The sequence below is a fragment of the Antedon bifida genome, chromosome 5 (genome assembly GCF_963402885.1).
Source record: "Antedon bifida chromosome 5, ecAntBifi1.1, whole genome shotgun sequence".
NCBI classification, from domain to species: domain Eukaryota; kingdom Metazoa; phylum Echinodermata; class Crinoidea; order Comatulida; family Antedonidae; genus Antedon; species Antedon bifida.
The window spans coordinates 644,456-670,931 of NC_136230.1; the positions used below are offsets into that span (position 1 = coordinate 644,456).

The 26,476-nt window shown below is 32.0% G+C and overlaps 1 protein-coding gene across 18 annotated transcripts in view; it reads left to right on the forward strand.

Moving 5' to 3' along the window:
• Window positions 1–83: 83 nt before the first annotated feature.
• The window catches only part of LOC144842352 (dedicator of cytokinesis protein 9-like), a 54,819-nt gene continuing 28,426 nt past the window's right edge, over window positions 84–26,476 (forward strand). For 16 of the 18 annotated variants that reach the window (XM_078698791.1, XM_078698787.1, XM_078698789.1 and 13 more), the window contains exons 1-18: window positions 84–314; window positions 15,076–15,192; window positions 17,714–17,803; window positions 19,562–19,647; window positions 20,194–20,356; window positions 20,899–21,030; window positions 21,816–22,002; window positions 22,315–22,457; window positions 22,757–22,921; window positions 23,051–23,266; window positions 23,574–23,696; window positions 23,964–24,046; window positions 24,191–24,396; window positions 24,845–25,032; window positions 25,467–25,625; window positions 25,729–25,849; window positions 25,967–26,091; window positions 26,199–26,372. In XM_078698791.1, coding sequence (XP_078554917.1) covers window positions 192–314; window positions 15,076–15,192; window positions 17,714–17,803; window positions 19,562–19,647; window positions 20,194–20,356; window positions 20,899–21,030; window positions 21,816–22,002; window positions 22,315–22,457; window positions 22,757–22,921; window positions 23,051–23,266; window positions 23,574–23,696; window positions 23,964–24,046; window positions 24,191–24,396; window positions 24,845–25,032; window positions 25,467–25,625; window positions 25,729–25,849; window positions 25,967–26,091; window positions 26,199–26,372 — 2,601 coding nt within the window. In that variant the 5' untranslated portion in view covers window positions 84–191. Of the gene's footprint in view, window positions 315–9,643; window positions 10,085–12,877; window positions 12,902–15,075; window positions 15,193–17,713; window positions 17,804–19,561; window positions 19,648–20,193; window positions 20,357–20,898; window positions 21,031–21,815; window positions 22,003–22,314; window positions 22,458–22,756; window positions 22,922–23,050; window positions 23,267–23,573; window positions 23,697–23,963; window positions 24,047–24,190; window positions 24,397–24,844; window positions 25,033–25,466; window positions 25,626–25,728; window positions 25,850–25,966; window positions 26,092–26,198; window positions 26,373–26,476 lie in introns of those variants that run through there. The other 2 variants (XM_078698792.1, XM_078698797.1) reach the window with 2 other exon arrangements.

A 26,476-nucleotide genomic window follows, 5' to 3' on the forward strand; every position in this document is an offset into this window, starting at 1 on the left:
AATTACATTGAAACCTATCTAGAGAACTTTATTTCAACCTACTAAATAATGGACCATACCAAACTTCGTCGGGAATCTCCTAAAGAAAGATGGCGTTAACCAATTCAGTATAGGAGGTGGCCTAACCAGAAGAAATTAACCGGTTACGCACGTAACAAAAGTTCACGTTTTTAAGATTAAAGCCCGTCAAAATGGCCGGAAAACAAGGCAGGGCTCATGGAATGCTTCTAAGGAAACACATTAGTGGGAACCATAGTGCTGCTGTGGTCAGAAAAAATGTGTCGGAAGCAGTTCGGGACAGCATATTTATCGGGGTGAGTGTCCGTTAAGCGTAACGCCCAACCAAAATAAACAACAAACTTCGAAGCCTAGCCTGGCTAGGATTTGAGTGGGCTGGGTGGTTCCCGTATGGAACAGGATTCGGCTTTAAGTATCTGTTTTATGTAATTAGTTTAAAGGATGTGTAATATTTGAGGATTAACATTTACTTATTTAAGAAAACAAAGTTTATCGATACAAATAAAACAGTGAACAAACACATTTCTTCTTAATCTTGATTGATGATCATCGTCATGAATGAAAATGAGAGAGAGAGGATGTGGACCACCATGTGGATGCCATGCCTCTAAGCCTACATACAGTCTAGTGACTAGGTAGGCCGAGGCACTATTTATTACTTTTCCTAATCTACTATAGGCCTACTAGCAACACATAATTATTATTAAGACTTTTAGGCCTAATTTAAAAAAAAAGGGAACTGTCAAAATATAAAGGAAACCAGTCTGACAGTAAATATATAGTATATATATGAAAAGAATGTAATAAGTTAATAATTTTAATAAATTTAAGAATAATTTACGTTGAAATAAAAATCAGTTTTCACTGTACATAAATACAGATTTTCAGTCAGCAGTTTTAATGCCTAGAAAACTGTGTTTGTCATGCAATTAATTACCAGAAGTGATGATTAAAACATTAGTAAAAGAGTTTTATAATTAAAATCTGATTAGAAGGAAGTTCAGATGTCAATTTGTTGATGTGATGGGCATCATTGACTGCCTTATGAAGTGCCTATGATGACTGAATATTTTTACAGGAAGTGTATTAAAAATAATATGGCTATCTAAATAATTGATTAAATTTGTAAGGATAATCTGTGTTATGTAAAGGGTCACCTCTCATAGGTTCTGTTTATTCCTGATTGTGAACTACATATTACTACTTATAACTGATATTTCTGTACATTTCCTAGCCTAAGGTGCTAATTACACTTACACTTACAGACCGTTATAACTTTTGCAGTTCATCAACGCATTACAATTCTATAAAGTTAAAAATTTGTATTGTGCTGTCTATTTCGTGCCTAGCTTACCTGGATAAACCGACAATAGCCCTTTCTCCTCGAAGAGCGAGATATACCTCGAAAGTAGAAATTGTCATTGAAAAATGAAAAAGGGAAAATTGGTTTCAGTTTGCCAAAGCCAACTTGGTTGTATTGGTCAGACAAAGAGCAATAAAAATACAAATGGATTTAACATTTTTGATAAATAATCCTTTGAGAGACCTGATTGATATCATTATTCTTTACTCTTTGTTTTATGTTAATATAGCAAGTACTGTTGTAGGATAGTAACTTTATTTGGAGATACAGTAATTAAGAAAAAATGATGATTGTTCTACAGTACAGTATACAGTTACATTGTTAGTGACAAGTTTTTATTATGTACTAACCGTTTTACTTTTGTATACTATACTGTATAATTTGTAGTTTTTGTATGTAACATTCAATAAACAGACAAGACTTTTATGTCAATTTAAACAGTACTTTTACAATATTTAGAGCATAATATTTCTATGAGATGAGCTGTTTCCTGTATGCTTTTGCTACTATTTTACAAATGGCTAAACTAACATGTTGTTGTGTATAATAATACAGCAATACAAACATGTGACTTCAATTTGCAAGTATAATAATCTCCGTAAAAGTTCAGCAGTGTAGATTTACAAACAGTCCATCATTAGGAAATTTCTAAAAGATAATTTCAAGGAGTGGCATTATTTATTTGGAATGTTTTGTTTCGGGTTAACATCAGCCGATTCTCGGTACTGTATCAGGAATATTTGGTAAAACATCACATGTGCTTTATATGTTTCTGTAGTAGTAACCTACCCTTACATGATACAGGCATCACATGGGATATAAATGAGATGCTGTATTATCAAATATTCCTATGATACTTTGGAAATGGATAGTATGTGGAGATACAGGGATCACATGTGATATAAATGAGATGCTGTAATACCAAATGCCTATGATACTTTGGAAAAAGAATTTTTAATTTGGATATAGTATGGGGAGATACAGCACTGGGAATCAGGTGTTAACATGATGTTGACACCAGAGAATGGCTCATTCCCTGTGCCGTGTAAGATGTAGATGATTCTTGTCATTTTATTGTTATGAGCACTGAGTTTATTTAGTAAAAGTACACACACCTGTCTCTCTCACCATCATTGGGTACCAGGTTGTCAAGTGTGACTTTTTTTGCCCCATGCTGAGAGAAATGTGGCATTTGTCACCTCAGTTATGATGGAATATTCTTTTAATTGTAAAATTTGGGTATTTATAGATAAATGTAGGGAAAACATTAGTCCAAACTAAAATTGTTTTTTAAAAAATAATTTCTTAGATTTTGTTTCTTTCATAAGGAGTTTTTTTTTCATTGAGTCACAGTGCAGTCAAAGAATCTGAATATTAATTGGACAAAAGCTCATTTGTAATCTTTTGGTCGCTGATTGCCGTAGTGACTCATTTTGTAATTGGCAATACTTGGATTTCAAGATATATTAAATTCAACACTAACTAACACAACCTAGAGACTGTTTCTGTACACAGTGTGTGTCGGTTTGTTGTCATCTTGTTTATCATCTTCAGTATCCACTTTGCAATTGTTAGTTCATGCACTTTGAATCCCTTTTCACCTGTTTCTGAACAGTTGGTTGTCATGGAGATGACATCACTAAATAAGGTCAATGATCAACTCTAGCACCAACAAATGAAAACATTCACACACATTACACTACAGTATATTTTACAGTAGTTCAAAATACTTGATGAGATACTATTTACATCTTAATAAAAATAATATTTGTAATTGTATAAAAAAAAAGTATAAATAGTGTAGAATTAAGAATCAAATATCTATTTTTTTGGAAGGACAAGTACTTTAATGACCTTTTCTGTACTTATCTATAATCTAAATCATGTCTTACTAATTAGTGGTTTTAAGGTTTTAATAAGTAGTTAATTAAAGGGTCACTGACCTTTTTAATTCATGACACATTATTACATTTATCAAACATCTTATGCTAGCTAAAAGGCTAAGAAACCTAAAATAAATATATATACAGTAGTTCTATTTTGATGATAATATGGAATCGTATGGTAACACTATTTAGGCGATTGGTATTTAACGATATAAGCATTTTAGGTTTAGGTTGTGTTTCAAGTTATATTTTAATACCTTGTACAGTATTTAAGCTAATTCAGACACAACACTTTTTGTAAATTATCCATTATAAAATAATATAACTTGAGTATCATCACCTATATAACCAGCTAATTTAGGCAAATTTAGACTTGATTTGTAAGCCATTATATAAATAAATGTAACCAGTATAAATCCATCAAAATTGTCTCTAAATTATCAGGCCCCTGGGACTAATAATATTACTATTATTATACCTGGATACAGCAATATCTGTACTGTGTGTTTGTTTATTTACTTGACGTAGCACTAATAGTGCACGTCTACAAATCAATTCATATCCGCTTTGTTCCCATGCATGTTATTATGCACGTCTTGCTTTACACCTGGATGGTGCTTTACAATAGGCTTTAGTTGTCTAATCAGTGTTTGTGTGCTGAGGTTGTGACTGAGCATTGAATTGTCAAAATCGAGGTAAAAACTAAATAAGATTACAAATTAATATTTTAAATAATATTAAATTCAGATAGGTATATCTCATAATCTTCATAATAAGAATCGCTTAATAATATCAATTCCGTTCTTTTTTAATATTAATATAAAATAAATATATATTATAAATAAAAGATGATGAATGAATGAATGAATGGGTGAATAAATGAATGATTGATTGGATGAATGAAAAATGACATAATTAGAAAACAGTTTTTTTATTTCATCCCAAAACTACTTGTGAATCTTCTCTTGATATCTTTTGTAGTATGTTTGCTGCCCTCTACAGTTCAATAAAGTATAGCAATATATAACAACTGTAATATTTTACACTTACTGTACAGTTACAGAATTGCATTACATAATTGTTTTAAATGATATTTGAATATATACCATGTAGTGTGAAAATTAACTACATACACTTGTGACAAGTGTTTACATCTAAAATATAGAAGCTTATTGTGCCAAGCAACTGCAACCTTGAGGGAAGTACAAAAAGTGGTTTGCGAAGGAGACTCCTAGAGGAAGGAGGTTATAGTTTTTTACTGAACCTTTTTAAAGAATTATAGTATGATTGAGGGATATCTATTAAATGATGATTTCAAAAGTCTGATACTAAATGAAGAAGAAAAAGACATAGAAAATAGACTTTTAGTCCTAAACCCTTGCTTCTTCTCCACCATCCATGTTCACTGTCATCTACATAATTACAAATTTTTCCTTATTTTTTATTTCCTTCTCAAATGTCATGACTCACTCACAACTTGATGGTGTGATTTTTAAAACTTATAATTATCACAAACTGGTACTATGTATGATGTTATCTTAGTTCTAAAAGACTTAGTCATTATTCGTAGAAATTAAACAAAAACTGTAACAATGACTAACAATAATACCATCCATACTAGATGTAGTTATTTTTTATACATTTTCGAATTACTGGGATGTACTGTAAAAAATATACATTAATTTTACTTGTAATTTGGCTAAGTTGTAGTATTATTAGAAATTCTAAATTTTAGAACTAAGACTTAACAATGTTAATCAAATTTCTTGTTTTTTAAGTATGAATGTGATTAGGAAGGAAATAGGACCTCCTGTCTATAATAGTTCATTTCAGTTTTTAATCCTAAAGGTATAACAACAGTACATTATTTCTCTGTACTGGGTAAGACATACAGTAGTATCTTCGCAATAGCGTCTTTCTTTCAAACATTTAAATATTTCCTACTAATTTTACTGTAGATAATGCTGCTAATTGTACTGTAGATATGCAATAATGGTTTCATTTTGATTGCGAAGTTTTCAGTTTTTTTACATGGTACAGTATGATTGTAAAAAAGTGAGTATTCTACAATAGTAACTTAGTAATTTCCATCTACTGTAGAGAAGCATTTTCTTCATAAAGTTTCCTAAATTGAAAGGATTTTATTGTTCTGTTTATTGTTTTGAGACGAAGAAATGAAATGAAATGAGATAATTTGTTTTGCTGAACCTGTTTCAACAACAAGCATGGAAAGTTATGTAATAGAAATAACTGAGCTGGTGCAACAAGTGAACTCTAGTAACTTGTAATGTGTCGCTGCTTCATTTGATTACGTATGATTCATCCGACGACAGAATTATTGTACCATATCAGAATCGCCAAAGACAGGGATGTGAGTTGTTTCTGCTCGATAGCTAATTGTCATTGTTTGTTACCAGTGTATTATCGTACTGCCCATTACCAAATTATTCACTGCCGGAGCTAAAACTATCAACTAATTGCAACCTGGGACGTTGTTCATCATTTTCCTGGAAGAATAGTGAATTGAAGGTTTTGAAAGCTTCTACAATCTACTGTATTGAGGATTATTTTGTTACCATTAAAGAAGTTTTTGTGGAATATACTTTTGTGCAATAATTAACTCTGGGATTCGACTGTATTTAAGCGAAATACTTGTTTTCAAACATTAAATTATTATTTTGTGGAAGTTTGCTTTCTATCGTCAGCCAATTTGTTTTCATAAATGCTCACATGATAGTTTTCGATTCAAGTTTAGTTTTTAGTGTTTTTACAAAACAAAACTAAATTTGAAAACAAAATTCTTGATGTATTAAAACTAAAGAAGAGTTTTGATTGATTTAAAGCACTTTATCAGTTTTGGAAAGCATTCCTTTTTGAAAATTCAACGTGACAACATCGACATGAATTCTCGCAAGTCATCCGATTCACAGCTTCCCGTTCCTCGAGCTCGACGCATATCAGCGGAACGTCATAACTTTGGTATTGCGTCTTTAACGTCTGGTTTACGACGAACTGGAGCGACAAAGCAGCCTTCGGCAAATCGCAATACAACCGGATCGTCTATTCCCACACCCTCTACTACACCTAGGAGGTTTCCGCACATTCGTAGTAAATCTCCGGTGAGGACATCATCACCTAGTAGTACAGAGGGTCCTATGAGTCCACCACCTGTCAAAAGGAAGCTACCATCACCTAGTTTATCATCTAATCGTGAGTCCAGTCCTCTATTACGTTTTCTAAATTCCGCTTCACCTAAACTACGCCACCCAAACAAGAATGAAAAGCAGAATTCAAATGGTAGAATGTTACGGCAGAAAAGCGATTCCGATCTACTTATGGAATCAAGGCGTGGCAAACCTCCAAAACCGCCACCTAAGTCTCCGGGGGTTACCGGTAGCAGACTGAGCGTTAATGATTTAGCAAAAGAATTTGAATCCTCAATCGTTTCTAATTCTAAAAGTGCTGACGATCTTGTTAATAAACTGACGTTAGGACGCAGTATATCAGGTGGTAAGCAGGTGTCGTTTAGCACCAACAACTCGTTTGGTAGCGCTACGTTAAGGACCGGCAGTGGACGCGCTCTACCGACTCGTGGAAGTTTAACTCGTAACCGCTCATCTGATATGCTGTTGTTAGGAGAAGTAACAGAAGATGTTATTCTCAAGAGTCCGCCTCCAAAAAAGAAAATCAACGTTCTGGTGCGATATTTTTTCTTGTATTTGTTCATTACTTGTATTAAAACTTTTTTGTATGTACCGTTCCAAATGTTCGATTGATTCAGGTAAGGTTATTATTTTTACATTATACCACTGTACAGTATCAAATACACTGTACCTTCTGCCATTAGCTTACGCACTGTCTGACATATTGTTATACTGTAGGCCTAGGGGAATTTCAGGCCCTTGTGTGGCGATATAACTGGCAAGAGTTGAATCTGAACTGAAGAAAGATTTTAGATTAGGTTTTGTTCAAATGCTTGCATTTTAAGTTTTGTATCACAGTGTATCGAAAATGATACAGTATCAGTTTTTAGATTTTTTATAGTAAATTTTTCAATTTATAGTTTGGTTGAAAAGTTTATTCTGTTTAATGAATTATTTTAATCCAGTTTACTGCAGTAAGGGCTGATTACTACAGTACATTAATCCACTAATACTTTCATCCCATTACTAAATGACTAATACCATAGATAACATACTGTAACATTATAACAGACCTTCGTAATTACAAAACACAACTAAACATTTCTATTTTAAATCTGTTTTTATAATATTCACCTTGAAATGAATAAATTTATTTTGTCTGCGCAGTGCTCCTGTGTATTGCATGATTCATGGCCAGTAATTTCTAACGGAAGTCTAGAAAACTCGCAAGGAAGTCAAATTTAAGTTATTATTGTCGTAGATGGTAATGCCTTAAATATTCCATTATTTTAGTAGTCTATCAAGTAGATTAAAAGTTTTAAATTAACTTTGACAAATACCTGTTGTTACTTCCAATTGATTTTTTGTTTGTTATTGTCATAGGTGTCTGTTTTGGTTTGTGAAAATTAATTTTTAAAAAACAGAGTTTTAATTAATAGGATTTGGCATTTACAGCTGTACTTTAAAAACATTCTGTTCTGAAATCTGTCATTAGTCTATTTCGTGCCTAGCTTACTTGGATAAACCGACAATAGCCTCATTTTGTTAATGTGTTAATTGCTCATCAATTATTGTAAAGGAAGTGGTTACGTCTACTTGTGTTGAAAACCGAACAACTGACTGACTTTTTGACATTCAGTTACAGTTGAATTTACATGCATTCCTTCCTTTAGACCTACATGGTTGGCATTATACAGTAAAAAACATTTCCCTTTTTTCACTAATAACATTTTTATTTTGTTAAATACAAATATTCTGTACGATTTGCTGAGTGGAGGGTGCCTAAATTTAGTTATTAGTTATTTTACTCTGTTTTGTGCCTAAGTTACCTAGATAAACAGACTATAGCCTATTCTCACCAATAGACAATTAATTGAAGACCTCTCTCCAAAAATGGTACAGTACACAGTACACTTGATTTTATCTATCTACCTTCTTTCTTCTACATACAGTAACCTCTTAAAGTTGTAATAAAATTTAAAATAGAAATGTTCATTTCATTTTAATACTCATTTGTTATACTGTTAATAATATTTTGTTAGTGTGTTCGTGTATGTGTTGAACATTCCAGGCTTATAATCTGTTCATGTTTTATAATCATACCATATTGTTGGTTGTTTTTATTAAGTGAAGTAGAGATCTCCAGGCAAGGTTAACACATTGCATGATGGGAAGGTTTAATGAAGTGTTGCGTAATGAGCACACATGTTGCAGACTTGCTTTAGAAAGCGGGCGCCTCAAATTCTTTTGATGCTAAGCTTCACTAGCTTGTCTCGATTTTTAAACACGGAATTTGCAGTGTATTATTAGATGGTTAGTTACTGCACTTTATGTCTACTCTACATAATATTAAAATTCATCCAATGAAACCAGATAAAATTATTTTCAGTATACCTCTCCAGCAAATTGTAATTATTTGAAGTGAGCCCTCTATTGTTACTTGTTGGTACTTCCTAATTATTTCCTATTTCCTAGTATGGTGTCAATTATCAAAACTTGATGTAATTAATGTATGTTACCTGATTAATTGATACACGAAAGCAAAAATGTTAATTGACGTTATCATTAAGATAAAATACAAATTTATATAGTTTTAATTTAGAGATTGATAATTGAAGATTTCATCAGTCGAAGGCTAGAAGGTTTGGGGGAGGTGTGGTGTTAGCAGGAAATGTTTCCGCTTCCTATTTTACCCATTCATTTATTGTTAAGAAGAGTATTTCAACCTGGAGGGAAAAATAAATATTATACTGAGTTGACTAATATAGTCCATTTGGCCATTTTTTGGAAAAATCGTTGTACTAAGAAAAAGATTATGTTATGTGCAAAATATCAAAAATAAATCATTGAATATTTGCTTGCATATTTAGCGATTATGTAAATAACATTTTAGTTTACATTGGAAATAGCTTCTTATCAAAAAAGATAAAATATAGTTAATCAACAATTATTGTCAATAATAAAAGGGTGTGTTTACTTACTGAGTGAGGGGTTAACTATTTATACCATTGGTTAGATATTTATTCACGTAGGCCTAGTCATTTTAGTGAAAATGTTATTGAATTGTTAAAAGTTGGACTTTATTCCTAACTATAACATTCATATAAAACTTAACTACAGTAGCAGAATATACTGTAGGATATTATGTTAGGAAAAATAAACAAACAAAACAATTATTATATTGTTTATGTTAATTATTTTCACATATCAGATTGTATTAATTTTGTCAAGCCCTCTAGAGTATAAACTTGACCATGAAAAGGCCTCAGGGTTGCATAATATAATATTCCACCACCAATCATTGTAATATTGCTTACCACATTCACCACCAAAGCTGTAGTCTGTCGTCAAACGAGACAGCAGTGAATTATTATTATAAGGTCGCACTCTGTAGTTCAAGTGACTTTATGATGTCATAGGATGCAGATAGGGAGTGACCAGTGAATGAGCTCTTTTATTATTGTTCCTATTTACTATCCTGCCTACCACAATCAGCTGATACTGTAGATACTCCTGGATAGATGCAGAGTAATTTGAAGCATAGTAAATGAGTTCCGTAGGATTTTAGTTTAAAATATCGTAATTTGTTGGTATAATTCCATATGGAAATCCCACAGATAGTTTGCCCGGATCAGGTGGCATCTCAACAGATTGTGTGTTATGTTACGGATTGGGTAAGTAGCATGTGCTTATAAACTAAGTGTCTATGATACATTAATGTGACATGTATTAATTACTCCAATGTTGTTGTGTAATGTTCCTAATATTTCCAATATTTGTATTAATATAATTAATAATAATAAAGATTTTTTTATTAACTTTAATTTATATTTTGTTAAAAGGGAATATAAATATTTTGAGGATGAAACTTTTCAAACAAAAACAAATTATTTGAAAATGACTAAAGCTCTGTCTACACTATCAAACTTTATGTGATAAAAAAATGTGATGTGCACATATATGGTCATGATGATGTCATATCACACCATCTTTGACCATATCACTTCCATATTTTGGCACATCACACTTTTTTTGCCAAACTAGTTTGTTAGTGTAGACATAGCTTTATTTGTGTATACTTGTTGTCAATGTTTGACTTTTATTACTGAAGTACTGTACCTATGCACATTGAGTAACATAGGTGCTTTAAGTTTTTTGTTCAGGTTAGTAAGTAAGTACAGTAAGTACTTACTGTAAGTAACTGTTAAACATATTTCCTGGTTCAAGTGAAGTTAACAGACCATGTTTGCTATACTGAAACTATTTTTGAAAATGTGTTTTCAAAATATTTTAATTTTATTTTTTTTTAAAAGGTAAAATGTTGGCTCCTGTTCTACTCAACTTTGCTGTAAATATCTACCAAGAATTTTATTTTAAAAATTTTAATAGTTTTTAAACAGGTTTTAATAATTTATATTGACCTATTTAAAAAATATATTAATACATTTTTTGGTATTACTCATCACCATAGTAACAAAGCATTTATCATTCCCTCTTGGGACAGATGGATGATCTTGTTCCACCTGTCAGTGACATCTGTGTGCAATGTTTTTGAATGTTGTTTTTCCCAAAATGCACGATCTATGACATATGTAACAGGGGTGGATCCAGGACTTTTTAAACAGAGGATCGCTAACATAATAGTCAAAAATAGATATCAAAATGTAGTTTGATATAAAGTTTGCGATATACCAAGTATACACCACTGTTAAGTTTTTGAAGTTTCAAACAATATACTTTATATCAACATTTGATTTTGCCATGCAAACCTTCAAACAATAAAAACTTATTAACGATATTAACATTTTTGATGTTCAAGTTAATATCGTATAGTCTAGTCTAATTCGTGCCTTGCTTACCTGGATAAACCGACAAATGCCATATTCTCCTCGAAGAGCGAGATATACTCGAAAAGGTCTACTTTATAATCTACGTAAGATTTAATTGAAAATTTTTCGAGGAAAAGAAAGTTAAACAACTATAATAAAGATATCTGTATATGGGTTAGTTGTTCTAGTAGTCCTTCCTGTCATTGTGTTTATTGATAGGTGCTATTTTCATTTTGGATTAATTGATTCCTGTCGAGCCTTAATCTGTTTAGATGGATTTACAGTCCAAGTATTTCATAGACATTAAAGACTTTAGTGTTTTTATATCTGTGTCCGACACAAACTTCCTTTGTTTTTTTTTCAAGTTATGTAGTCTATTTCGTGCCCAACTTACCTGGATAAACCAACACTAGACCATGCTTTCCAGAGAGAGGGCTTACTTTAGATATGAAAATTAAAAGTTCCTAGAAGTTCACCCGTGTAACATATTGACCCATGATGATGTAAAACTAAAATTTACTTTTTTAATATCTAGATTTCTTTGACTATGTGGTGAGAGAAAGCCTACCTGTAATTTTACCTGTGCCAAATTCACTTCCTGGCTAATATCAGGAAGTGAATGGATCCTTCAATTTCCTGAATATTTTAACAATCAATTATTCAAACCCTTCCTTGTGTTGTCTTTTTAATGGCAGAATGCACACTATCAAACAAGTGTGATGTACCCAAATATGGTATTGATGCCCAAATTTATGGTAGTGATGACATCATCATGTCCATATATAGGCACATTTGTTTTGTCACATAAAGTTTGATAGTGTAGACAGAACTGTACTGTTCATTCTACAGTTAGATAGTACCAGCATTTTATTAATTAGTAACAGTGGCAAAGTTATTAAATCTACATTCACACTTGTTCCTTTTTACAGAACGGAGGATAACTTTGTGTTAAATGGAAAATAATTGTATAAAAAATTTGCCTGCCACCATGCTTTCAGTTCTGTAAAACGTGCTTTACTCCACAGACCATCATATGAACTCATACTATAGCTGTGCATAAGATTGTTTGTGAGTGGATCTGATCATGTGTTTGTTAATGTTATCCATAGACATGAAACATAACAAACTATCCTACAGTTTTTAGTGCCAACCAACAAAATTATAATTGTACATTATACAGTATATGGCTGTCATGTCATTTCATAAATTGATTTTAATTTTATTTATTGTTCTTGTCCAAAAATAACAAACATAAATAACATAACAAATGACTAACTTGCAAAAGGAGAATATTTAACGAATGTGTTACTTAGACCCCAATGAAATATTTAATTAATGTATGGTATGGAATGCTGTTTTTATGACTTTCCTTTAATTCCAATCCTTTAATATTTGCTTTTTGAAGCATGAAGTTTACCATGATGGCTTAGTCTGCTTATCCATGCGGCGTTTATGATTGGACAATCAGCAGAGATTTACGGATGTTCACTCAAGGTGTGAACTATTTTGTATCCCTTCAAAGCTGTTTATTTTTGTTTTTTACTGGATCTAATCTTTTAAAATGTATAGGAATAGATACATAAATAGGACATAAATGTTCAGAAGAGGTGTTTCCTTTAAACATTACTTTTTTGTTGTTGAGATCAGATCAAGATGTCCTGGGTAAGTTGTGGAAAGTCTCTCCATTTAGGAATTACTTAAAAAAAACTTTTATCAGTATTTGTTTGTCATCTTCATCTATTGTATTCATATGTATTCAGACATACCGTAAGCCCTCATTTCCTATGTACAGTAAGCATACTCTATCTGTAGTATTACTGTAGTTTAAGCAAAGAAAAAACACCATATTGTACACTTATAATTATTAGTGTTGCCCGAAAGCTCTGCCAATTTTTCTGGCTGTTTTAATTTATCGTTTTGATTTAGCTTTTTGCTTATTTTATTTTGTATCTCCATTGAGATCCATCCACTGATACCCACAGCATTCTCATTTTTTCAATGCTTATTTTATTTTGTATCTCCATTGAGATCCAGCCACTGATACCCACAGCATTGTCATTTTTTCAGTAATTTTCCTTTGAACTGATAATATATTAAGAAATGTTAGCCTGAGTTTAATATTTCCAAGGACATTCCTTGTTTGAAGGTTTGCATGGCGAAATCGAATGTTGATATAAAGTTTGCGGTACACCACGTGTATTAGTTCTGAAAAGAACTGTTGAGTTTCTCGACGTTTCGATCAATGTACTTTGATCGTCCTCAGGAGTGAGAATGCAGAAAGTTCAGGCAACTTGGAATAAAAGTGGGAAGGGTGGGACTGGTGTGAAAGCCAGAAACAATGGCAAGTTCACACAGTGGGAGGGATTGAAACTAGCTATAGCAGAGCATTGTTTCTCAAGAACAATAGTGAATGGAAACTTGCTATAGAAGAGCATAGTTTTAAATTCCAAGTTTCCTGGACTTTCTGCATTCTCACTCCTGAGGACGATCAAAGTACATTGATCGAAATGTCGAGAAACTCAACAGTTCTTTTCAGAACTAATACACGTGGTGTACCGCAAACTTTATATCAACAAGGATATTCCTATCCTATTAGATACAGTATTAGGAAGTACCATGTATTGGAATAGCTCAATATTGCATTGTAAAATAGTAGTACAGTATGATGATATGAGACGAACGAGACATCTGATTCAAAACCTATTGTTACCTTTTAAATATACTACTATAGAGTCTTTTCACATGGATTAGTTCTTATCAATAGGCAATAGACAAACTAGGTCTTTTGTAGTTAAGAATGCTTGCTTAACCCAGTATATCACAAACAACCAACATTCAGTTTGGTTTCATATTTGTTCTTTTCCAACTAAAGTAAAATATTTTGAAGAATTTCCCAGTTATCTATTATAAAACAAAAATAAACTTTTGTTTTTTTTAAATCAGTATTTCTTCCTGTATTATTAAAGGAAAAATGAATTTTAAAATAGAATTTTGTAATGCACAAAACTGGAGTGCTTGTGTAACGGCAGAATGAATTGTGGGAGTTGTTTTAGTGGCTACAGGAACAACTTGATACAGTGTACACAACAGTTGAAAACACACTAGGTTAAATGCCAGGGAATATTTAATGTATTAGTTTAGAGATGTAATCAAATATGAACAAAATAATTATTTGTTTAATCGGAAATGAGCAACATTTAATTAAGTACATTAAAACGTCTAGACATTTGTTTGGCCTCTGATAGTACCACTGTATTGAAAGTGATTCAATTTTCTAAATACAGAGAGCATTCATAGTCAAACAAACTCTAAAAAAGCAAAATTGTATTTTGTATTCCTTCCAAATGAAATGGTATTCTATTAACTGTGCTATAATTCAGTGAAATTAACATTTTAAAGTTAAATGATATGCAGATGAATGCTTAATACAATTAGTTGGTAAAAAAAACTGAAAGCATACCATTGGACGTAATGAATAAACTTTTGATTTCATACAGTAATTAATCATATTAAATGATCATCGAAACAATTGAATTTTATACAGTGCATACCAACTTAATATAAACTGCTACTAACTAGTATGAATTAATTTTATTAGTAAACAACTTTATTTAGCGCTTGGTTCCCACAAGAACGAAATGCAATGATGGTGATTTGAGCAATCACAAGCTACAAATCGTCCCAAACTGTCGTTGTGATTGGTAAAATTACTTGCATTGCATCCCATCCCAGTCAAAGTCTCTTAGCTTTCGATGTTTAAAGGTCTGTCTACGCACTCTTTTAATATCAATATTAAGCCTGTTTATTTTGATTGAAACCATTGTTTGTTTTTTCAGGATAAATATGCCCCAATCGAACCAGTAGATTACGAGGAATTAATAATCAAGAAGAAGTCTGCAATCATCAACGATGGTTTACGGCTTATGCTCACGTTCCCTCATGATGATGTATCAGTAAGTATGATCTAAGGTTTATATAAGATACTCAAATAGTTCCTCCACAGACTTTATTATGAGCAAACATAGTGTGAAGTTTAATTTCCTTACTTTCACCTAGCATTGCATGTAAAATGCAGAATTATGAAAAATCACATTAAATATTTTTTATAAACTATTTTTATATAAATTTCCTTACTTTCACTTAGTATTACCGGTACACACACAACACACAATATTACGAATGAACCAGTAAAAACCATTAAAAAAAACATTTCCTAACTTTCATTTGGCAAATACAGTACATGCTTCTGTCACCCACCACTCTCACTCTATTGAATAATTTTTTAAACCAGTTTTATTTTTAGACAATTATTATTACCAATTTATTATTTACAATGATTTGCTACAAAAGAAAGATTCTTTCCTCATTATTCATGAATCTATCCAACTACAGTATAATCTAGAACTATAATCCTTACATTGAGGGTAGTTTTGTTGCAAAGCAATTTGACCTTTGACCTCTCATTACCAACTCATCATCAAGTTCTCTTCTACAGTAATTGGGAAAACAAACATATAAGTTTAACCGCTATATTTTACATACGTTTCCTGTAGGAATAAAAACGTTTCTTTGCATAATGATATAGATCATCAAACGTAACCAAACATATTGTTGTACTTATCAGGGATTTTAGCAGAAAAGCGCATAGATAATGAGACCTCTCGTTAGAATTGTAATATTATCAGCTAGTCTTCTTCTCATTAGCTCATTTTAAGTTGTTAGTCTTTTGATTAGAATTGAAATAATGAGTAGTATCACAGAAATAGTAAAACATTGGAAACGTCATCTGTCCAATAATTGATAACATTTGTTTGCAATTTATACAATTTCCAGGATTCTGATCAAATTTAGTTCTTACAATCATTGATTAAAACATAGCAAAACATAATTATAAGATCCAATTAAACATAATCACAAACAATTTATTGTACATGTGAAATTTTCGAACCTCAGAAGTCATCCGAGGATTCTTCATCAGCACTAACAAATCCGGCTTTGTCAGGTTTAACAAAACATGTTGAAGTTTAATTTTATAATTTAAAGTTACCGTATTAATTCCAAATAAAGACAGTAACACAAAAATAAATATTTTGATTATTTTCAACTATTCAGTACAGTGTATTTCAAATCTACAAAAATGTTTCAAAACTAATTAAAAGGAACTTATCTTTTTTATATTATTATTACTGTAGGAGAATATTTGTTGTATTAACGATATAAGGTTAATATGATAGCAGCATCTTGCTATCATGGAGTGTGTTGCATTGTGCCATTTGTTGTGACTATGTTTTCCCACTAATGGACATGGTAACATCAATGACTCTTTAATATGATAGATGCATTACAGGATAACACACTGTCGCCATTAGACTTCCTCAACCAGACACTCTACAGTACAGTTAGTAGCGTTAAAGTTGAATAAGAATAATTACGTTTTCATAATCAGTTCCTTCGATCGAATCACATAAAACTAAATTGCTTTCTAGGAAAACAGTAGTTGTAAACTAACTGCTTTATTAATATTTATTAGTTGATTATTATTTATTTATAACGTGCAATTTATATACAGTAGATCTCCTCCTTTCTACCATCCCTATTCAGAGGAAACTTTCTTGTAAAATTAATGAGGGGTAATCTCTGTTTTAACACTACTACTGCTATTCAGAGGAAACCTCTATTAAGCTGTCTATACTACACAAACTTCATGTGACAAAAAAACGGCCATATATGAACATGATGATGTCATATCACTACCATATTTTGGCATATCATTGCCATATTTGGGCTCATCACACTTTGATAGTGTAGACTTTAATAATACAGACAGGCTGAAAACAATACTTGGGTTAGATGGTCAATTGAAAGTAATCATTTAAGTTAAATTGAAACAGATTTGTTTCCAAAAAGTCTTTCAAATATTTCACAACCTTCCAATGACCAATGCTGTTAGTTTACAAGCTAGACCTGTATACATGTCAGTACAGCGGATTAAACATTATAAATCTAAACATATTATTACGTGAAACGTCGGCTATAAAGTGCGCTTCAAGACCGCTAACACAACATGAAGAGACTGTTGACTGTCCTCATTACGTCGTTTGTCTGACATCATTCATAATCTTTTAAATCTATTACCTCACTATTGATAACATTATTTACAATACTTGAAAGCATGTTGTATTGTTAATGATGCATTTGACATACATTGTAATTGATTTGAGATTACGACAACATTTAATTTTTTCTCAATTAAAAAGTTCTGTTTTAAATTTGTTCTGATAAAAGATAACTTTTTCAAAACAGGAGCAATTCCAGAAAACTTCTGTATAATCTAAAAATCTGGTTTCTGGTCCAAAATGTGTTGATTCTATTTAAAATATATTTTTAAATCATACACTAAATTAATTCTTTAAACAAAAAAACAATTACAAAAATGTTATTCAGTATTCTAAAAATTAGTTTATTTATTTTTAGTCCTCAACACAACCACGGAAAACAAGAACCAACCAAATTTCAGTACCTGAAACAGCAAGGGATGAAGCCCAGAATCTTTTTGTTAAAGAGGTAAGTCTTCAAATAAAAGGGATACAGTTAGCTACCCCTTTTGGATGACCTAGTGTGATGTCTAACAAAGTAAGAAACAACACTATGGTCAAAAGCTCTGTCTACACTATCAAACTTTATGTGTCAAAAAAAATGTGATTTGCCCATATATGGACATGATGTCATATCACTACCATATTTGAGCATATCACTACCATATATGAGCACATCACATTTTAAAGTGTAGACAGAGCTTTAAAACTAAAATCCTATGTTTTTCTTTATTTTAATTCCTTTGATACAAGTGTATCACCATAACCATTACTATTAGAGATATCAAGATAACCCCAATGCTTATGTTAACGATCCAACTAGGTTTACTAATGGGTCTACCGATCAGGCTTCAAGGTATATGAATTATTCACAGTAAAAAGCTGATCTTTCTACACTATGTACTACAATGGGATATGTCTACATCTAGACATACTTTAATATGCACATATTGTAACAAGAAAAACAATTTCGCTGAAATGTCAAGTATGTGTTAAGTGCAATAGATTTAATATTTAATATTTTTGTCAATGCCATCTGAAAACAAAATCTATAAATGCAAGAATATAAGATGAAATTTCAATTAATAGGTTTTCCATGTTTGAAAAGATGACAAGCATTTTTAATAATATTCAGTTTCCAAGTAATACCTCAGCAAAATTATTTTTAACTTCATTTAAACAAACAAACAACAAGGAATAACATTTAGAAATTTAGAATATTTACACCGTTTTACAGGTAATACATTTTCTGTATGTGTTTCCTCATCTAAAATTCCTGGAGTTGGTCACAACTATTTATAGACAGTTAATGTCATTACTTAAATTGTGTTCAATCCCTGATTTCCCTTTTCTTTCCTGAGCAACATGGTATTATGGTATGTAATGACATACTTCTTGCTAATGACGTCATCATGAGATGTGTCCAATCATAAATTCACTTCTTCCCAAAAGTTGTCATGAGATTGTTATTGTCCAATCAAATACTTTGTACTGTTTAGTTGGTTTTTCTCGGGAGTATTATTGTCCAATCAAATACCCTGTACTGTCTAGTTAGTGTATCTTGGGACTGTTATTGTCCAATCAAATACCCTGTACTGTCTAGTTGGTGTATCTTGGGAGATATCAAGTTGTATTATCAATGACAGTTTTTTGTTGGATGGTGATGTAACAATGTTTTTTTTGTATTTGAATAATGATGTCAGGTCCATTGGGATGCTTCAGAAACAAAGTATCTTTCTTTAGGAATTCTTAATATAAAAATGTCTTATTTGACACCTGGTTGAACTGTATTCTTGAATGTAAATTACAATACAGAGGGGACAGGGTTTTTATATTAACTTAGTGCTAACTTTGGGAGATACAATTAAGCCCATCCTGAAGTCTTACAAAGACAGTTTGGTCTTAAAAAACTGAACGTCCCCCACCCTCTTCCTCTTTTTTTTTTCCCCCAATTGTATGACCTTACTTAAGACAGTGCTGGAATAACTTTTAAATTAATGTTTAACAAAATTATCTTTCCAAGTCCAATCTCAAGCTCAAGTATAATCCCACATGTATACAATCAGACATAAGACTTTGGTATAATCCCACCTACTAATTTTCAAATACTACAGTAAACTTGCCACATCCTACTTAAGACTTGTACTTAGTTCTTACCTTTACTTGTAAGTACATTGTGACTCATTCATTCCATGTAATCACATTAATCATGTATTTTTTGTTGCAGTGCATTGAAGCTTACACATCAGACTGGAAACTAATTGAAAATAAGTATTCTGAATATTCTGGTGAATACTCAGATCTACAGAAATGGTAAATACCAAATTGAAATATCATGAAATAATTAATTACTTTCATTTCCCTCAATCAGCATGTAGTAATCTTCAAATTTGATTAAATCCTGAATTCAATTCAACAAACATTTATTTCATCAAAATGCCATACAAATAATACAGAGCATAAAAATGAGGACCAACCTAGAATCTTTTCAATTCAAATTAACTTTCTTTTAAATCAAATAAAATTCAACATTTCTTCAAGTTGTCAATTTTTTGTGATATGGAAGTAAAGTCGGTTTTCCACTAAATGAATTTATTTGTGCGAATAGGAAGTGTAATGAATATGCGTATGTATATTACTATTTTCATCTACTTTTTGTGACGTGGAAAAATGCGTAACAAATCAGAACTAAAAAAGTTGGTTTTGCGCAAATATGTTCACTAATTGAAAAGAGGCTTAATGTCTTGAAATTACTTTAGCGTTTTACCATATCTTTAGAATATCAAGCATACTGTACATGAGACCCATTTTGTTTTTAATAACATTCTTATTAATTTGCTTTTTTTCAATAACTTTCAGGAATGATCAAAAGGCGTTGACGCATCCAGAGTTAAAGTTTGAAGTAGATGAGACGGATGAAGATTGTAAACTAGACGATCAACAAAATCAAAATGTACAGAAACAAGGATTTATGTACAAAACACCATTTGGCAATAAAAACGATCAGTTACAATTTATGAGGGTAAGAAATGAAGTTTACCGGTCTTGGAACTATTAAGTTTGTGTGTACATAATACAGTAGTATCACTGTTGTTTTTTTAGTACAGTATTGTAATTTTAAGTACTAAAATAATCAATTACACCCACCCACCATGTTTGAATCTGTTTAATATTTTATTATCAAGTTCTCGTTTCAATTTATTTTACCATATCAAGTACATAAATGATAAACAACAAATGCTGGTGTGGATAACCATAAGAGCAAAGCTTGTTTACTGGTCACCCATTGGTGCAGTACATTACAAACAGCATGAAGACAGGACAAAGGTGCAATACATAACAAAACATGTGAAACCTAAAACACTTGTATTGGCAACCCATATGTCTTACGTATGATCCTTGTTCACTTTTACTCCGTTTTCTTGCATCCTTTCACTTTGGTTTTATACATTTTTAAATCCCAATTTTTTGTATTTATTCTTTGTTTATATATTTTAAATGTATTGTTGAATGCATTATAAATGAATAAATAAATATTAATATTGAATATTCTCTTTGTTTCAGACTTACAAACGTCGCTACTTTTACCTGAAACAGTTAGCAGATAAATCATACTTACTATCATATCACAAAGATGATAAAAGTGGAACAGCAAAAGGAACCATCAGTTTGGCAGATTTAACATCAATTCAAAAGGTTACATTTTATTATATTTTGTGGATAGATGAATGGGTTTGGTGGCAGCACTTGGTACGGAGAGAACCTTTAGGAGAGATTGTTGTCTTTGTAATATCTGGTGCAATGCGCTTTTTTTAGGTTAACACGTATAAAGCGCAAAACAAATACATTACCATTAAATACAAATATTGAAGTAAAAAGAAAATTATAGTTTGTTTTTTCTTTTGGCTCACAGAATTTTGTTAAAAAACAATGCTATGAATTCAAACCAAGGCAATCTGATTGATGAAATTATGTGAACACAAATATAACAATAACAATTGGTGCTGACACTCCCTTAGCATTCTAATATGGTAGTGATTTGCCAAATATGGTAGTGATAGGACATCATTATGTCCATATATGGGCTCATCACATTTTGTTTGATAGAGCAGACTGAGCTCAATATACAACGCTGTATAGTTGAATGCAATTTATCTGTTTATAATACTATCCATCAACATAATTATTATGAAGTGTTTGGTGAAACATTTTAACATAGTCCCATGAGACAGATGGCAAGGATCGTCGTATACTATGTATATCTATCCAATTAAACCTAGCACGTTCAACAATAACGTTTTTTATGATTCTCACTGCTTGTTATATGAACACATCAATTATCCTGGAAATCCAAAGTTACATTTTATGTAGCCATTTGAATATGATCAGGTCCTGTTTCATCTCACAACTAACATAACATATCAATCATCATGTTTCTTTGGCAGTTTCCATATTATTCTATGTGACATCTAATCTTACAGACTAAAGCTAGAAAATTTGGTATGGAGCTGGTACTGTCGGATCGATCGTCTTACAACATTGCCGCCGAGAGTGAGTCTGAGATGGAAGAATGGTATGCTGCGTTTAGTAAAGTGATTGAATTACAAAACCAACTTACCAACATGGATAAAGTTAGCATTGCATCAGTGGATGATAGAGAAATACCAGGTATGTTGTTGTTCTACTGTATTTTTCAATTGCATGACACCAAAGATTAAGCAATGTAAAGTTGACATCACCAGTGCCTTATGGGATATCTGTCATTGGTAACATTGGCTAGATATACAGTTGCAAATTTACTTTAAACTTTCAAGTTTTTTCTGCAGTTTTGTTTAAATATAAATAATCTTACTGAAAAGATTGCCAATAAACTTCCACATTTGAGGTCCTGGAGTTAGATCTGGACCTATCTGGTATTTATGAAGTACCAGTTATTAATGATATTTAATTAACATTAATGTTATTAATGTTACTTTATAGAAGCTGGAGAAGACCTGTACTCTGGGTTAAGTCAAAGTAAGCATCCAGAGTTGACACGATACGGACGAGAGAATGAACGAAACAACGCACAAAAGCGCAAAGACAACAGGCAGAACATCTTCCTGGCATACAACAGAATGCATGTAAGTTATTGCAACCACAATCTAACAACAGGATTCTGAACTCCAGAGATCAAAGGGTTTATCTGGCTGCAACATGATCAGTTCCATGCGCCGTGGAGTTTTCACAGCCAGACATGAAATCAAAGGACTGTTACGAGTTCCTATATTGGCAAGGCGAGCTCAGTGTCCTGTTGTTAGATTGCCTTGGTTATTTTTAGGTGAAATTATTAGGCAAGTCACATATATACATATATGTATGAGTAGCTTGTTGACATAAATACTTACCAATCAATAACTTTTACTAATTTCTGTCATTTTAGCAACGGTCTGACAGAAGTCCTTCTGAGAAGTCTTACAAACCTTATGAAGAAAAATTTGGGGTTCGGTTTGTGGTTGAGCCGAAGGTGCTACGATTCCGTCTCTCAGCTTGTGTCGGTACAAACGGAGAGGTTGATGAATCTGGAGATAACAAAAAATCTATCAATGTAAGAAATTAACTAGAAGTAACAATAAACTTAAGCTCTGTCTAAGCTTTACTTAAACCAATCCTGTATATTCATGTCTTTAATTTATGCATACACAATGTATTTAAAAATCTTTTTTTGTTTCTCCAGATGGAGCCATTTTTCATGACACTAGCCCTATATGATGCAAAACACAACAAAAAGTTATCTGAAGATTTTCACATGGACCTGAACGATGAGAGAATACGACAAATGATTGGCCGAGAAATGGACATTCCAAATGGTTCTAGCACAACGTCGTCGTCATCGTCATGGACACCCGATCTGGGTAAACTTAATGAGGATTGGTTGAAGTATCCTACCAAGGTAGATTATAGTTTAGGCACTGACGAGAGAATAGTTTGTTAAAGAAAACTCTTAAAATCAAACTTTTATCATAACATTGCTTAACATTTAGTTTTAGTTATCTGTAATGCGCCTAGAAGTTTGTTGATAAGGCGCAATATAAATGGTGTATTACATTGAACTGATCATTCTTCAGAACTCTTCATATGTATATGGGCGATATTTTAAGTGGTGATCAGACCAGATTTTTTCTAACCCAGATTTTAATTTATTAAATGTATGTATGAGTATAAAATTCATTTGACATATTTTAGTTTGTTTTTTGCAGGGTTTATTTTCAGTGATGCAGCCTCATCCAGAAGTATATCTTGTAGTAAAGATTGACAAAGTATTACAGAGTAGTATAGCAGCCTGTGCTGAGCCCTACATCAAGACAGGAGACATTGCAAAGGTACAATAAATATACCTCAGTAACTTAGTAATTGTGATCTACTTTAACTCGCAATAGTAAACAATGAACTAGCGATTTACCTGTACTGAGATTTGTTAATTTAACCATTGTTAGGATTTTTCAAAATGATCGTAAAATCAAATGGTTCCCAACTAGTCATCCATTCATAGAAAGTACTTATGAGACCCGACTAGATAGTAAAAAATACCTTTTAAACATTTTTTTTCAAGGATCTTGAATGTAATATTGTTCCATTAATGTTCACAGACATGCCAAAAGATTTACAAGCAGAGTAAAGTGTGTTGTCAGCGAACAGGTCAATACAGAATGCCCTTTTGTTGGGCAGCTAGGTAAGTTGAAACTACTACTACTATCCAGTCTTAGATTTTACCATGTATAGGAAGTTATTTATAGTTTAATAGTAATAAAGTTCAATTTAATATAGTGCAAAATTAAATTAATGAATGCATGCATATTTCCATTTGTTGCCACAGGCGTGTATTCAAGGACAGCACAAAAGAACTGGCACTTAAGGCAGAGTTTACTCCAATGTATCGTCAGGAAAGTTCAAAGTTATCGGAGTCGGATCTGTTGAAATACCTTCAGGATATCACAAGAAGTCCGGAGAAATTATCCAAGCTTAGTGAGATACCTGGAACGTTGGTGGTGCATGTGGAACCTCTTACTAGGATGTTGTCAAGTAAGTGCTTAAGTTGTTCAGTAGGAACTTAATATTATAGGTTTTTTTAAACATTGTAAATATTATCTGTCTGTGATTTTTAAGTTTTACTGTAAGTTTTTAAATGTCTTTTTATGAATGTCTTAATCTATTGCTCTAAGAAACAGGACCATATGTAAAACAGGTGCAATATCTATGCTTGATGTGTTTTTATCCTGTCTAAATATGTTTGGAAAAAAAATAGTGTTAGTTGTTAAGTAAGTTCTTAGGCCATAATATAATAGTTTTTGTTTTTAAGTAAGTTCTTAGGCTAATATACAGTATAGTAGTGATAGTTGTTTAGAGCAATAGTTATCTTATCTTAGGCCATTATATCGTAGTGATGGTATTATAGCAAATTTGTATTATGACAACTGAATGCTATTTAAACACATTTAATACAAGTTTTTATTGTTGTTTTTTTGTTCAGATTGTCTATCAACATCATTAATACCCATAATGCCGTGGCCCGAACCCCCGAATGGACCGCCATCGTTGGAGATCCAGGAGATGCACCTCTCAGATGGCTCGTCAGCGTATCCATTTGTTTCATATACCAACAATCTATATGTTTATCCACTATCACTGAAGTATGACAGTCAAAAGCATTATGCTAAGGTGGGTGCCTAATTTTAAAGTAATCATGAATTATTATTTAGTGGGACTGAGGTGATGATATATTCTTGTCTTGTATAATGTAAGAGTTGTCCAAGTTGCAGACTATTTTGTGAAGGAACAAATCTTATGCGGACAAAGACTATATACTATTATTAAGATAATGTACATATGTTAACCTTAAGCTCTCTGTCTACACTATCAAACAAGTTTGACAAAAAAAGCGTGATGTGACCAAATATGGTAGTGATGTGCACAAATATGGTAGTGATATGACATCATCATGTCCATATATGGGCACATCACATTTTGTTGTCACATCAAATTTGATAGTGTAGACAGAGCTTAACAGAAAACACTGATTTAACCTAAAGGATATAATGAAATCAGCAAAATTGTGTGTTATGTACTAATGTTGAATGATTTGAATATTTCAGGCCCGTAATATTTCAATTCAAGTAGAGTTAAGAGATAGTGATGATGAAGGGGCTGGTCCTCTGCGATGCATCTATGGAAGGCCAGGTGGGCCAGCATTTGTGTCATCAATGACAACATCAGTATTACATCATCAGCAATGTCCTGACTTCAACAATGAGGTAAATGATTATAAATTATAATTTACCTCAACATCATGTACTGGATTTATTTTTAATTTTTCCTTCATGATCTTTCATTAACTTTAAATTTTCTGACTTTCAGATTAAGATAGCTCTTCCAGTACATCTACACAATAAACATCATTTACTCTTCCGATTTTATCACGTCAGTTGTGAGGTTGGCAAAGGTACCATCAAGAAACGAGAAACAGTTGATTCATTTGGTACGTAAAAAATGTAAATCTCACAAATCCATTCTCTACCAGTATTTATGGTAGACAGAGAAGTATAATAAAAGAAATACTATTTAAAATATGCTTTACCTCTTTTCTCTTCTCTAGTTGGTTATGCATGGATTCCTATTTTGAAAGAAGACCGTGTAAATGTAGGAAGCCCTCTTGGGGTGTCAGTATCATCATCACTTCCTGCAGGTTACCTTAGCAACCAAGTTCTTGGAATGGGAAAGGTTTGTTTTGTATATTTTTGTAGAATTAAATAAATAAAATAAATGATGCTTTTAAAAACCTACTATGATTAAAAGGATAATAATTGTTGTTATCAAATGACTTTTAGATGGCAGGTCCAGAAATTAAGTGGGTTGATGGCGGTAAGAACCTACTTAAGGTCAACTTACAGTTGGTGTCAACAATTTATACCAAGGATCAACATGTTCACAATTTCTTCAGGCAATGTCAGGATTGGGAAGGGTCACCAACTAATAGCCTTGACCTCATTAAATGCATCAAGGTAAGTAGTAATTACAGTACAACCCTATTAAGGGTCCTATTCAGAACTTATGTCACTTAATTGGCATGTCCCCTGAATATATATGTTACATAATGATTTATTCA